General features: G+C 37.3%; 1 protein-coding gene across 11 annotated transcripts in view; it reads left to right on the top strand.

The window, feature by feature from the left end:
* FAM114A2 (family with sequence similarity 114 member A2) overlaps positions 1-13,367 on the top strand; it is a 36,337-nt gene extending 22,970 nt beyond the window's left edge. For 8 of the 11 annotated variants that reach the window (XM_081496000.1, XM_081496008.1, XM_081495999.1 and 5 more), the window contains exons 10-14: positions 2,168-2,290; positions 2,789-2,928; positions 6,661-6,733; positions 10,280-10,333; positions 12,738-13,367. In XM_081496000.1, the coding sequence (XP_081352126.1) occupies positions 2,168-2,290; positions 2,789-2,928; positions 6,661-6,733; positions 10,280-10,333; positions 12,738-12,839 (492 nt within the window). In that variant the 3' untranslated portion in view covers positions 12,840-13,367. Of the gene's footprint in view, positions 1-2,167; positions 2,291-2,788; positions 2,929-6,660; positions 6,734-10,279; positions 10,338-12,737 lie in introns of all 11 variants that reach the window. The other 3 variants (XM_081496003.1, XM_081496005.1, XM_081496006.1) reach the window with 1 other exon arrangement.
* Positions 13,368-13,611: the final 244 nt, after the last annotated feature.

The following is a 13,611-nucleotide window of genomic DNA, read 5'->3' as shown; positions in this document are numbered from 1 at the left end:
GATGACTGGTGGTTCTTCTAAAGCTCAAGGGAATAAGAGAAGATGAAAAAATTAGGGGTAGAGAGAGAAAGATGACAAATTTAATTAAATTTTGTCCATGTTATACATGATACAGATACCTATAGGATATCCTGATATGTATGTCAAGCAAGGAGATGGAATATGTTGTTTTCAGGAGAAGTTAGTGCTGGAGATCAGGATTCGGGAGTCAGCAGCAGATAGGGAATAGTTAAAATTACTAAGTTAGGATTGATGGAGAAAGAAGGGAGTAGGGTGAAAGAAGTAGAGAGCCATGACTGCTATTTGGTTTGAGCAGTACTGACTAGGAAGGGATATGGGGGACTTTCTAGAGGGATGGGAATGTTCTGTATCTTGATCTGGGTCACATAAACATAAATAAATGTGTACACATGTAACCTGTCATACTCTGAAAATTTGTGCACTTTATGTAAGTTACACCTCAGTTTAAAAAAAGCCAAAGGATTAGGGAATTCAAGAGGGAATGAGTGGTCATAAATGTTAAGTGCTTTATAGAGATCTGGTAAGTTCAGCACTGAGAAGTTCAGTGGTATGTTCGGGTAAGAACAAGAGCGCTGACTTCCATCTTGTGCTAAAATGTTCCTGGTGGAGGCACAGTAATCTTGGTGAGCTGAATTAAATTGCTGATGGACTATACAGCCATCCCTTGACAGCCTCAGAAGTATCCTGCTTCCAGGGACCCCTGTTGATACCAAAATTCAGGGATGCTCAATTCCCCGATACAAAATGATGTAATATTTGCATATAACCTATGTACATCCTCTGCTGCTACTGCTAAGTCACTTCAGTCGTGTCCGACCCTGTGCGACCCCATAGACGGAAGCCCACCAGGCTCCCCCGTCCCTGGGATTCTCCAGGCAAGAACACTGGAGTGGGTTGCCATTTCCTTCTCCAATGCATGAAAGTGAAAAGTGAAAGTGAAGTCGCTCAGTCATGTCTGACTCTTAGCGACCCCATGGACGGAAAATCCCCCGTTCATGAGATTTTCCAGGCAAGAGTACTGGAGTGGGGTGCCATTTGTACATCCTCTCAGTTCAGTTCGGTTCAGTTGCTCAGTCGTGTCTGACTCTTTGCGACCCCATGAATTGCAGCACACCAGGCCTCTCTGTCCATCACCAACTCCCGGAGTCTACCCAAACCCATGTCCATCGAGTCAGTGATGCCATCCAACCATCTCATCCTCTGTCGTCCCCTTCTCCTCCCGCCCCCAATCCTACCCAGCATTAGGGTCTTTTCCAATGAGTCAACTCTTCGCATGAGGTGGCCAAAGTATTGGAGTTTCAGCTTCAACATCAGTCCTTCCAATGAACACCCAGGATTGATCTCCTTTAGGATGGACTGGTTGGATCTCCTTGCAGTCCAAGGGACTCTCAAGAGTCTTCTCCAACACCACAGTTCAAAAGCATCAATTCTGTGGTGCTCAGCTTTCTTCACCGTCCAACTCTCACATCCATATACGACCACTGGAAAAACTATAGCCTTGACTAGATGGACTTTTGTTGGCAAAGTAATGTCTCTGCTTTTAAATATGCTATCTAGGTTGGCCATAACCTTCCTTCCAAGGCGTCTTTTAATTTCATGGCTGCAATCACCATCAGCAGTGATTTTAGAGCCCCCAAAAATAAAGTCTGACACTGTTTCTACTGTTTCCCCACCTATTTCCCATGAAGTGATGGGACCAGATGCCATGATCTTAGTTTTCTGAATGTTGAGCTTTAAGCCAACTTTTTCACTCTCCTCTTTCACTTTCATCACGAGGCTCTTTAGTTCTTCCTCACTTTCTGCCATAAGGGTAGTGTCATCTGCATATCTGAGGTTACTGATATTTCTCCCGGCAGTCTTGATTCCAGCTTGTGTTTCTTCTAGCCCAGCATTTCTCATGATGTACTCTGCATATGTTAAATCATCTCTTGATTATTTATAATACCTAATACAGTATAAATGGTGTGTATATAGTTGTAAATGCAATATAAATGTTGTTGAAGTTGCCAGCATTTGGCAAACTCAGGTTTTGCTTTTTGGAACTTCCTGGATTTTTGTTTTTCTGAAAAATGTCCATGGTTGATTGACTCTGAAGATATGGAGTCTGTGGATATAGAGGGCTGACTGTAATCTTTTTCTTATTTAGGCAAGAAATACAGCCTGTGAGTGGATCAGGACTTCTCTGGCCAAACCGTTGGAAGAGAAGGAAGAAGGAGAAAAACAGTTGGAAGCAGAAAACACTGAGCAGATCGTTAATAATTCAATAGAGGTAAAATGAAAACAGCTAAGGCTTTTTTTTTTTTTTTTAATTTGAGATGTGAGTATCGCAAGAGAGGGCCCTAAGCACTTTCTGTTTTGTTGTACTGCTATCCATAATTTCTACTCTGAGATCCAAGATCCCAGCATCTTAGTTCCAAACTACAGGATGCAAAGAGTGACGAAAAAGAGATAGAGTGCATGTGTGTGGTGTCATGAGAAGGTTCCCAGAAGCTAACATCTGACACTTTTTATTCTAATCGTTTGGCTAAAACTTGGTCACATGGTCACACTTCAGGGGAGCCTCCTTTTTACGTCTGTGAGCCCAGTTATAAAATTATATAACAACTCTAGCAGAAGAGGAGGTTTATTGAAGGGCAAGTATTAGTCTTTGTTGCTTTCAAGGTACTGAATACTTCAGTATGGGAGAAGCAAGGTGGTGTCATTTCCTCTTGTATAAAAAAAGCCAAGTGCTCGGGCTTGTTATGCTTTGTTTTGTTTTTCCATCCAGGACATCCATGCATTTGCAATCCGGAGCCTAGCAGAACTGACTGCCTGCTCAATTGAACTTTTTCACAAAACAGCGGCTCTGGTTCTACATGGCCGGAAACAAGAAGTAACAAGCATAGAAAGGAGCAGAGCCCTTTGCCAGTAAGTGTGATAAGTGTCCCTCTAAAATGATGCATATTGCTGTTAAGAGTTTTCTCAGTTTTCTTTCCAAAGTTTTAGAAACTTGCCTCTCAATAAGATGTTATTCACGTTACACCATTCACATCTTTGAGGTTTATTTTGGATTTTGTTTATTTTCATTGAGCCTTAAATCTGCATTAGAAATTTACCTTTTTTAATTAACCAACTCATACTCTGAAAACTACTTTTTTTTTCAGATTATTGGCCTTAATTGGGATAGAATTGTGCATAAGTGAAAACAGAAAATAGTTCTGAGAACCTCAATTCTTTTTCTTTTTTTTAAAAAATTATTTATTTATTTTTGGTTGTGCTGAGTCTTCGTTGCTGTGCATCGACTCTCTCTAGTTTCAGTGAGCAGGGGCTTCTCTTGATTATGCACGGGCTTCTCACTGTGGTGGCTTCTCTTGTTACAGAGAATGGGCTCTAGGGCAGGCGGGCTCAGTAGTTACGGCACACAGGCTTTAGTTGCTCCGTGGCAGGTGTAATCCTCCCAGAACAGAGATCAAGCCCATGTCCTCTGCACTGGCAGGTGGATTCTTATCCACTGAGCCACCAGGGAAGTCCACCTGAATTCTTAATAACAGTTGCTAGGTTTTTAGTGCTATCTATATGCCAGGTACCATGCTAAGGGACACATGTAAATGTATCATTTGTAATCTTTAAAACAAACTTTAAGATAAGTGGTCAGTCTAGCTTTAAAAATGAGGAAACACAGACTTAAGAGAAGTTAAGTAAATTGCCAAGTTTTGCAGACTGGGATTTAAACCCAGGTCTAAGTTTCAAACCCTTTTTTTCTTTGTTTTTGCTATATCACTGATTTTGAACAAAAATTTTAAAAATAATAGAATGTAGTCACAGGAGGAAAAAAAAACTCTACTGTTTTCTACAGTCACAGGAGAGAAAAAACAAAAACGCTACTGTTTTCTAACTAAATCTTCTAATTAAATAATGAGAATTTTCATTGGGAAAAAAAACGTGAATGGGAGTATCTAGTGTGTTAGGATTAGAAGAGACTGTTGATGGTCTCTGGGCCTCTTCTTCACTACAGTTTTGCTGCCCCTCTACAACATCCCATAAGGAGGGGGCCTAGTCTTGTTTTAAATATCCTTAGGATGAGAAGTGAAGTTGCTCAGTCATGTGCGACTCTTTGCTATCCCATGGACGGTAGCCTACCAGGCTCCTCTGTCCATGGAATTGTGCAGGCAAGAGTTCTGGAGTGGGTTGCCATTTCCTTCTCCAGAGGATCTTCCCAACCTGGGGGTCGAACCCAGCTCTCTTGCATTACAGGCAGAGACGCTTTACCGTCTGAGCCGCCAAGGAAGTCCCATCCTTAGGTTGAGGGATTCACAAACCTACGCATCCTGTTCTTTGGGAGAGTAGCTATTTCCACTGCTTGGAATGCTTTTCCAGTCATGGCTTTTTCCCTCACTGAGTTCAACTTTCACTTCTAAGAGGTTCCTTTTTTCACCTCCAATCTAAAATGCTATCTTCAACCATTTTTTCATTCTTTTTTGCCCTCGAACTTTTTCAGTATCACATAGATCAGTTTAACTTCCTCAAGGTTTGGATTTATATTTATTTATTTATTAAGATATTTATTTGCTTTATTTTATTTTTGGCTGCAGTGAGTCTTCATTGCTGCATACAGGCTTTCTCTACTTGCGGCAAGTGAGGGCTACTCTTCAGTGCGATGTGCAGTCTTCTCATTACAGTGGCTTCTTTTGTTGCAGATCACAGGCTCTAGGCGCCTGGTCTTCAGTAGTTGTGGTTCACAGGTTTAGTGACTCTACAGCATGTGGGATCTTCCTGGACCAGGGATTAAACCTGTGACCCATACTTTGGCAGGTGGATTCTTAACCACTAGACCACCAAAGAAGCCCATTTTGTTTTGTTTTTCAATTTTTTTAATTTAAAAAAAGTTTTATATAGTTTTTAAAGATTACCTTTAAAAAAATAAAGATTCACAGTTACTACAGAATATTGGCTTTATTACCTATGTTGTACAGTACATCCCTGAGCCTGTCTTAACACCCAATAGTTTGTACTTCCCACTCCCCCACCTACATATTGCCCCTCCCTCCCTCTCACGACTGGTAACCACTATGTTCTCCATATATGTGAGTCTGCCTCTTGTTTATTATATTCATTAGTTTGTTGTATTTTTTTATTCCATATATAAGTGATATCATACAGTATTTGTCTTTATCTGACTTATGCCCTCCTAGTCCATCCATGTTGCTGCGAATGGCAGAATTTCATTCTTTTTATGGCCAAGTAGTATTCCATTGTGTATATATACTGCATCTTTATCCATTCATCTGTTGATAGACACTTAGGTTACTTCCATATCTTGGCAATTGTGAATAATACTGTTATGAACATTGGAGTACATGTATCTTTTTGAGTTAGTGTTTTTTCTTTTTTGGATATATACTCAGGAATGGAATTGTTGGGTCATATAGTAGTGCGATTTTTAGTTTTTTGAGAAAACTATACTATTCCCACAGTGGCTGCACCAATTTACGTTCCCACCATCAGTTACAAGGGTACCACTTTTTCCACATTGTTGCTAACATTTGTTATTTGTGTTTTTTTTGATGACAGCCATTCTGACAGATATGAGGTGATATCTCATTGTGGTTTTTTTTAAAAATTTTAAATTTTTAAAAATTAAAAAAACTCTCATTGGAGTGTAGTTGATTTATAATGTTGTACTAGTTTAAGGTGTACAGCAAATTGAATCAGTTGTACATATATCCACTTTTTTTTTTTTAAGATTGTTTTCCCATGTAGGCCATTACAGAGTACTGAGTAGAGTTTCTTGTGCTATCTATATATAGCAGGTTGTTATAGTTATGTATTTTATATATAGTAGTGTGTATACATCAGTCCCAGTATTCCAGTTTATCCCTCCCCTCCCTGGTAACCATAAGTTTGTTTCCTACATCCATGACTCTACTTCTGTTTTGTAAATAAGTTCATTTGTACCCCCTTTTTTTAAGATTCCACGTATAAGCAATACCATATTTGTCTTTCTGTATCTGACTTATTTTACTCAGTATAACGTTACTGTCTTATTGTGGTTTTGATTTGCCTTTTCCTGATACATTTTTGAATTCTTTACTTGCTTTATTTTCTTAGCTCATATCACCATCTAGTGCATATTATATATATAAATATATCTATATGTTTATGTGTCTGTGTATAAATGTATACATACATAACTATAAACATATACAAATACCCATCTCTTTTTATATTTATAGTCTGCCTCTTAATCAGCAAGTAAGTTAGAGTTCATGAAAACTGGTACTTTGCTTGTTTACTAATATATCAGGAGTACCTGGCACATAGAAGCCTTTCAGTATGTGTTCAATGAATGAATAAATATTTAACTATTTTTCTAAATGAAAAGTAGGATCTTTCAAGTACTACCTTGTATCCTTAAAATGTATCTTATTTATTTCCTTTGATTTAATTTGAAGGCATAGTATTTTGTAGAAAAATATTTCTCTAAGGACTAAACCTTCTCTTCCTGTAGCATGGGCCCCCAAATACTTGCTTTAAAAGCTGCCTTCTTTCACATTTAGTATCAGGCATGTTTTTTTTTTTTCTGATAGTAGCTTTATTTTTTAAAAAAGAGAGAAAATAATAAAACAGAAAAGAACCCTCCTCTTTTCCCTTCTTTTCTAGGATGACGGTTTTGTTGTGTAAAGAATTGTCCTGTCTGTCTAAAGAGTTCACCACCTGCCTAACAACTGCTGGGGTAAGAATTCATGACTTTTATTGGGCTAATGTCTGTTTTGTTTTGTTTTTAGAATAGTTTTATTAAGATATAGTTTACATATCTTAAAAATTTGCCTATTTAAGTGTACATTTTAGTGATTTTTAATATATTTACACAGCTCTGTGGCCATCACCATAATCTAATTTTAGATCTTTTTCATCACCTCTCAGAAAACCTCACACCATTAGCAGTCACTTACTATTCCCCTCCCCTCTGTATTCTTCTAACCTTAAGCAACACTAATATATTTTCTGTCTATAGATTGGCCATTTCTGTCTATAGATTGGCCATTCTGTCTATAGATTGGGCATTTACTACAAATGGGATCATTCAGTATTGTAGTATTTTGTATCTGGTTTCTTTGACTTGTTTGTAGTGGTTTAGTTGCTAAGTCGTATCTGACTCTGCGACCTCATGGACTGTACCCCACCAGGCTCCTGTGTCCATGGAATTTCTCAGGCAAGAATACTGGTGTGGGTTACCATTTCCTTCTCCAGGGGATCTTCCTAACCCAGAAATCAAACCTGCGTCTCCTGCCTGACAGGCAGATTCTTTACCACTGAGTCACCTGGGAAGCCCTTCTTTCACTTAGCCTAATGTTTTTGAGGTTCATCCACATTGTATCAGTATTTCCTTTTTATTACAAAATAATACTCTATTGTATGGATATACCTTATTTATCTGTTTATCAGTTGATAGACATTCAGATTGTCTATGCTTTTTGGTTGTGATGAATGTTGTTACTATAAACATGCTTATATGTTTTTATTTCTCCTGGGTGGATAGTTAGGAGTGGAATTTCTGGGTCATGTGGGTAATACAGACCATTAAGGAACTGTCAGACCGTTTTCCAAAGTAGTTGCACCATTTTACACTCCTGCCAGCAATGTATGAGGGTTCCAGTTTCTCCATGTCCTTGTTGACACTAGCTGTTGTCTGTTTTGTTTTTAAAAATTTTACCTGAGCTAGTAGGTATGAAGTATTATCTCATTATGGTTTTTTTTTTTTTTGCATTTCCCTGTTGGCTAATTACGTTGAGCATCTTTTCATGTGCTTGTTAGCAATTTGTATGTCTTTGTTAAATGTCGTTTCGAGTCCTTTGCCTATTTTTAAGGTTATCTTTTTATTGTTAGTTTCTAAATTGGGATGTTTATTATTTCTTATTTATTCTGATTTTAATTATTTGTCTTTTATTATTTACGATTTATTATTGAGTTATAAGGGGCTTCCCTGTAGCTCAGACGGTAAAGAATCTGCCTGCAGTGCAGGAGACCTGGGTTTGATCCCTGGATTGGGAAGATCCCCTGGAGAAAGGAATGGCAACCCACTCCAGTATTCTTGCATGGAGAATCCCACAGACAGAGGAGTCTGACGGGCTACAGTTCATGGGGTTGTAAAGAGTCAGACATGACAGAAGGAGATGGTGAAGGAAGGACAGGGAAGCCTGATGTGCTGCCGTCCATGGGTTGCAAAGAGTCAGACATAACTGAGCAACTGAACAACAACACTGAGTTATAGAAGTTCTTTAGTTTTTCTAGATAGAAGTTCCTTACCAAATATATGATATGCACATGTTTTCTTCCAGTCCATGGGGTATCCTTTCACTTTCTTGATAGTGAATAGTGATAGAGTCCAAATTGTCAGTATTCTCTTTTATCACTTGTTCTTTTGGTATCGTATCTAAAGAGTCATTGCCTCACCCAAGATTATGAAGATTTATTCATGTTTTTTTCCTAAGACTTTTATGTTGCAGCTCTTATGTTTATGTCTGTTACCCATTTTTTTTGTGTGGAATGTGAGGTAGGGGCCCAACTTTATTTTTTTAGCGTGTGGATATCCAGTATTCCCAGCACCGTTTGTTGAAAAATTCTCCTTTTTTGCCCTTTTTGTCATATCAACTGACTGTAGACATGTGGATTTCTTTCTGGACTCTTATTTCTGTTGCACTGATCTGTGTGTATCTTTATGCCAATGCCATAGATTACTGTAGCTTTGTAGGAGGTTTTGAAATCAAGCAGTATAAGTTTTCCAACTTTGTTATTCTTTTCTAAGACTTTTTTTGTCTGTCTTGGGCCCTGTGCAATTACATCTGAATTTTAGGATCAGTTTATTTATATCTGACTGAATTTTGCAACTCATTTTTGTTCTTTTATATACAATCTTCAGTATATTTTGTGCTGCTCTCCTGAGACCTGTGATGAGAATGTAGACTTTGATAAGATAAGAATTCCGAAGTTTGACTCTAGTCTTAAAGGCAGCACCTTACTTAGACTATGGTAACTCTCATATTTTGCAGTTGCCAGCCAGTAGAAGAGTTGTAGTTAAAGCTAAAGTTTTGTTTTTGTTTTTGTTTTGTTTTGTTCTGGTTTAAGGAATTGTAAAAATTTACTGAAGGTGTGTGAACTAAGGAAGATGATTCAGACATCAGTAATTATGAATTGGGATAAAATCAAAGGCGTTTTAAATGGACAAATAAAAATCACTTTGTAGTAAACCAAGCTCATCCATACAGGGAACAGATAGGTGGTTGCCAGAGGCAAGTGATGGGGCTGGGCCACATGGGTAAAGTGAGTCAAAAGGTATAAACTTTCAGTTATAGAATAAATAATGTACAGCTTTGGGGATGTAATGTACAGCATGAGGTCTATGGTTAATAGTACCATATTACATATTTGCAAGTTGCTAAGAGAGTAGATTTTAAAAGTTCTCATCACAAGAAAAAAATTATTTATGTATAGTGATAGATGTTGACTGGTCTTACTGTCCTCATTTTGCCATGTATGCAGATAACAATCATTATGTTGTACATCTGCAAAAATGCCTGCAGTTTATATAGTGTTATATGTCAATTATACCTGAATTTAAAAAAAATCAGCTTGTGGTAAGTGTCAGTATGGCAGCAAAGTTATTCTGGGCCTTTACATTTATTTAGTTAAGAGCATGGCCCAGATTAATTTTTCTCACTTTGAGTTTAGATTTTTCCTGTAAGGGACAATTCTGTGAAATAGCTTCTTTTTTCCTCTTAGTATTTTTTTTAAAAGAATTTCTGGATTTCCTAAAGTTAATCTTCTGAGGCTAAATTTTCCCATGTATTTCATAAACATATCCCAGCAAGTTGGTTCTGAGGTGCTAGCTAATACATGAAGTATTAAATTTGCAGTATTTGTTTTCATGTTTTCCGAATGGTGTATCTTAAAAAACCAATTGAGTCTTTTGAGCACATGTTTTATATCTTCATATTTTGTTTTAAAATTTTTTTCTAGTTTTCGTGGTCAAATAGACCATTTCTATCCCCTTCTGAAATGAAGATACTTTTTAAAGTCAGTAAAAACTATAAAGGAGTACACTCTGAATTTGGATATCACAGAAGGATAGAAAGAAGGAAATTTAAAGTCCTTCCTGATCTGATTCAGGCTTTTTTATGCTTATATTTATGTATGGGTGTGTTTCAGAGTGGGGTAATACTTTGCCTATTTTTTTTTTTTAATATGCTATGCTCCCTTAACACATTATCCTTTGTTCTAGGTTAAGGAAAAGGCTGATGTCCTTAATCCATTAATCACTGCAGTATTTCTAGAGGTTAGTAGTACTAATTATTATTATTATTTTTTAAGTCTCTGACTTCTAGGGCATTGTGTATTAATAACTCTTCTTAAATGTTTTTTCTTGGGAGGGGGGAGGGGCTTCTCTTGTGGCTCAGCTGGTAAAGAATCCACCTGCAATGTGGGAGACCTGGGTTTGATCCCTGGGTTGGGACGATCCCCTGGAGAAGGGAAAGGCTACCCACTCCAGTTCTGGCCTGGAGAATTCCATGGACTGTATAGTCCATGGGGTCGCAAAGAGTCGGACACAACTGAGCGACTTTCACTTCACTTCTAAGTTTTTATTTTTTGGCTTTTTTAAACTACTTTAGCTGTGTTGATGCAGATATGACCAAAATGATGTATATTTAATGCATATTTCCTGTCCTTTAATTACAAAGCATAAAGATGAAGATGCCAGGTAAAGTGCAGAGGAAGAAGCAGTAGGCTGTCATTACTTAGTACTACCCCTTGGTAATTAATGGACAAGTTTCAGTAAGGAAACATCTTCTGGAGACCAGCTGGTAAACATGAAGGGCTGAAAATTACAAATAGGCTAGTACTGCTACTTGAAGGGCTAAGGTTTATGTAGAGATTAGTTACAAAACAAAAATAAAACATTTTATCTTTCCTTGCCTAGGAATTTTCTTTATTTTGTCAAAAGGGTACCTCTGTTTACATAACCCTCTTCAGTTCATTAGATTTAAGGAGGTGGGTGGCTTAAATCCATGGACGGATTATAGTCCCTCCATGTGGGATGCTTTCTGGATTCTGTGTTTTAGGAACTCTATCTTGTAAATTTATTGTGCAAAAATGTAGATGTTTGATTACCTATTTAAAACATATTATTTAAGTCTAATGGAAAAAAATATATTTGATAATCAGTTAGGTTTTAAATATGAATTAAATATTTTTGCCACCAGACTGTTACTTCTTTAGTTTTAGATTCTTTTAATATTACCAACAAGGGAATGCCTTTCATTCCTTAACTGAATCATTTTCCTGTAATAATCAAGGAAATCATTCTGATCACTTAAGCAATTAAATGCGTTTATGATTTAGTAGATGACAGAGTGGTATAGATGAAAGAAGCTTGCAAACCAGGAGCCCAGTCCTGTCCTGGATCTCCCCTGATTTGCAGTATAATCATGGACCAGACATTTACCTTCTTGGCAATCTTGTTATGTTTATATACAGAATAAGAGATTTAACTAGATGTAATGTGAGGTCTCTTTTGGCTGGAAATTTTGTCATCAGTTGTCACACTGAAGTTTAAATAACCATTTAAACTTATGCTGTTCATAAATCAAAAAAAGGTAAACTCACTTGATATGGGTACCCTTCTGCTATTTTTGAGTTGGTTGATCTTGCTTACAGATTTGAAACACTCTTGTCCTTGAAATTATAATTTTTTTTTTTTAATGTAATGAACTCTGTTCTTCTGGAAAGTCGGAACTTGTCAGATATTAATGAAGTCTGGTAAACTCTGGGTGTAATGAATCATAGCTTTTCATAAATACGTCTCTTGTACTAGACAGAAATATATATCTATACTTTATCATCCTTAAAAGTACTATTCTTTGTTTGTACTTGTGAACACCTGTCTCATGTTCACAACTGTGCTGAGTCCATGGAAGAGGAGCAGTCACAACGGACTATAAATTCTGTTGATTTAGAATTCATAGCCTTCTGAAATCCTCTTTGAGTAATTGACTAAAATGCTTGTGACAGGATCTACCCACTCATTCAAGGAATCAATAAGCTTTGAATGCGGAATAATTTGAGCAAGATGCCAAAGAATGGCTATTATTTTTGATGGACCAGTTGGACAAATATGGTGACATTCTTTTTTTGTGCTATCATATGGAGAAGACTCTTGAGAGTCCCTTGGACTGCAAGGAGATCCAACCAGTCCATCCTAAAGGAGATCAGTCCTAAGTGTTCATTGGAAGGACTGATGTTGAAGCTGAAACTCCAATACTTTGGCCACCTCATACGAAGAGTTGACTCATTGGAAAAGACCCTAATGCTGGGGAAAGATTGAGGGCAGGAGGAGAAGGGGATGACAGAGGATGAGATGGTTGGGTGGCATCACCGACTCGATGGACATGGGTTTGGGCAAACTCCGGGAGTTGGTGATGGACAGGGAGGCATGGCGTGCTGCGATTCATGGGGTCGCAAAGAGTCGGACACGACTGAACAACTGAACTGAACTGATATCTTAAGAGCTGGGTCATTCTTTTCCTTTTAACTTCAGTGAAATGATTAAGTCTGTATTCTTATTTGCCAGGCTACAGATTCAGTTAGATTTTAAAAATTAGTTTGTTTTTTGTTGTCTTATATTTTCTCTTTAAAGACTACAGTATTTTTATTTTCTTATTTTTCATTTCTTATCCCTGTAGGCATCAAACAGTGCTTCCTACATTCAGGATGCCTTTCAGCTACTTTTACCTGTATTGGAGATCTCTTTTATTGAAAACAAGACTGAATTACCAGAGGCATGAGCTTCATGTCCAGAGGCCTTTGTCCAAATATTGAGGAACAGAGAAGATTCTACCTGAGACTTGTGATGGCTGAGAAATGCCACTCTCTTCTGGGTAGCCCTGCAGAAGTGAGGGGGAAAGGTTATTTTAGTATATAAAAATCCCAGCAAGAGAGCAGGTTTGAAGGAAGTTTGTTGTCTTCACTGCTTGACTGAAGTATTCAGGTCCTCACACTGCTCTTCCCAGTTGTTGTAATTAATAAATTATTTGAAATGAAATTTTATAGACAGTTCAAAAATAATAGCTCTAGGTGAAAGTTAATGGGATACTCAGGCAAAGATATTGATCTTTCTTTGACAATATGTAAAACACTAAAATTTTTGTCATGGATGTCATTTTATAGTCCATGGATATAACTGGTTGTTAAGCAAGAGGAAAAGAAATTAAAAAAAAAGTAAAGGAATTCACTATTTTGTAATTCATGTGCTTGATCTGTTAATGCCATTTTATTTCTCCTTTCTATAATAAAATCTATGGCTTTTAAGAAAACTGAGTATGTATAAACTCTATAGTGATTGCCCTTTATTACATGGATTTTTGGAATTGGTTAGAAAATTTCCTCTACTCTTTAATCCTCAGTAGATATGTGGCGTTGAGGAGAAGCTTATAGAATATACCTACCTATAGCCACATTAATTAACTATAGCCAAGTGTCCTTTGACTTCAAGTTGCTCTCCTATCCCATGATGGTAAACTTCAAGGTGTTGTTGACTCCCACTCTACCGAATTCAAG

This window comes from Giraffa tippelskirchi, chromosome 6, assembly GCF_054371585.1.
Source record: "Giraffa tippelskirchi isolate mGirTip1 chromosome 6, T2T-mGirTip1v1.2.pri, whole genome shotgun sequence".
In the NCBI taxonomy this organism is placed as follows: Eukaryota; Metazoa; Chordata; class Mammalia; order Artiodactyla; family Giraffidae; genus Giraffa; species Giraffa tippelskirchi.
This window is presented reverse-complemented; position numbering and strand designations above follow the sequence as displayed.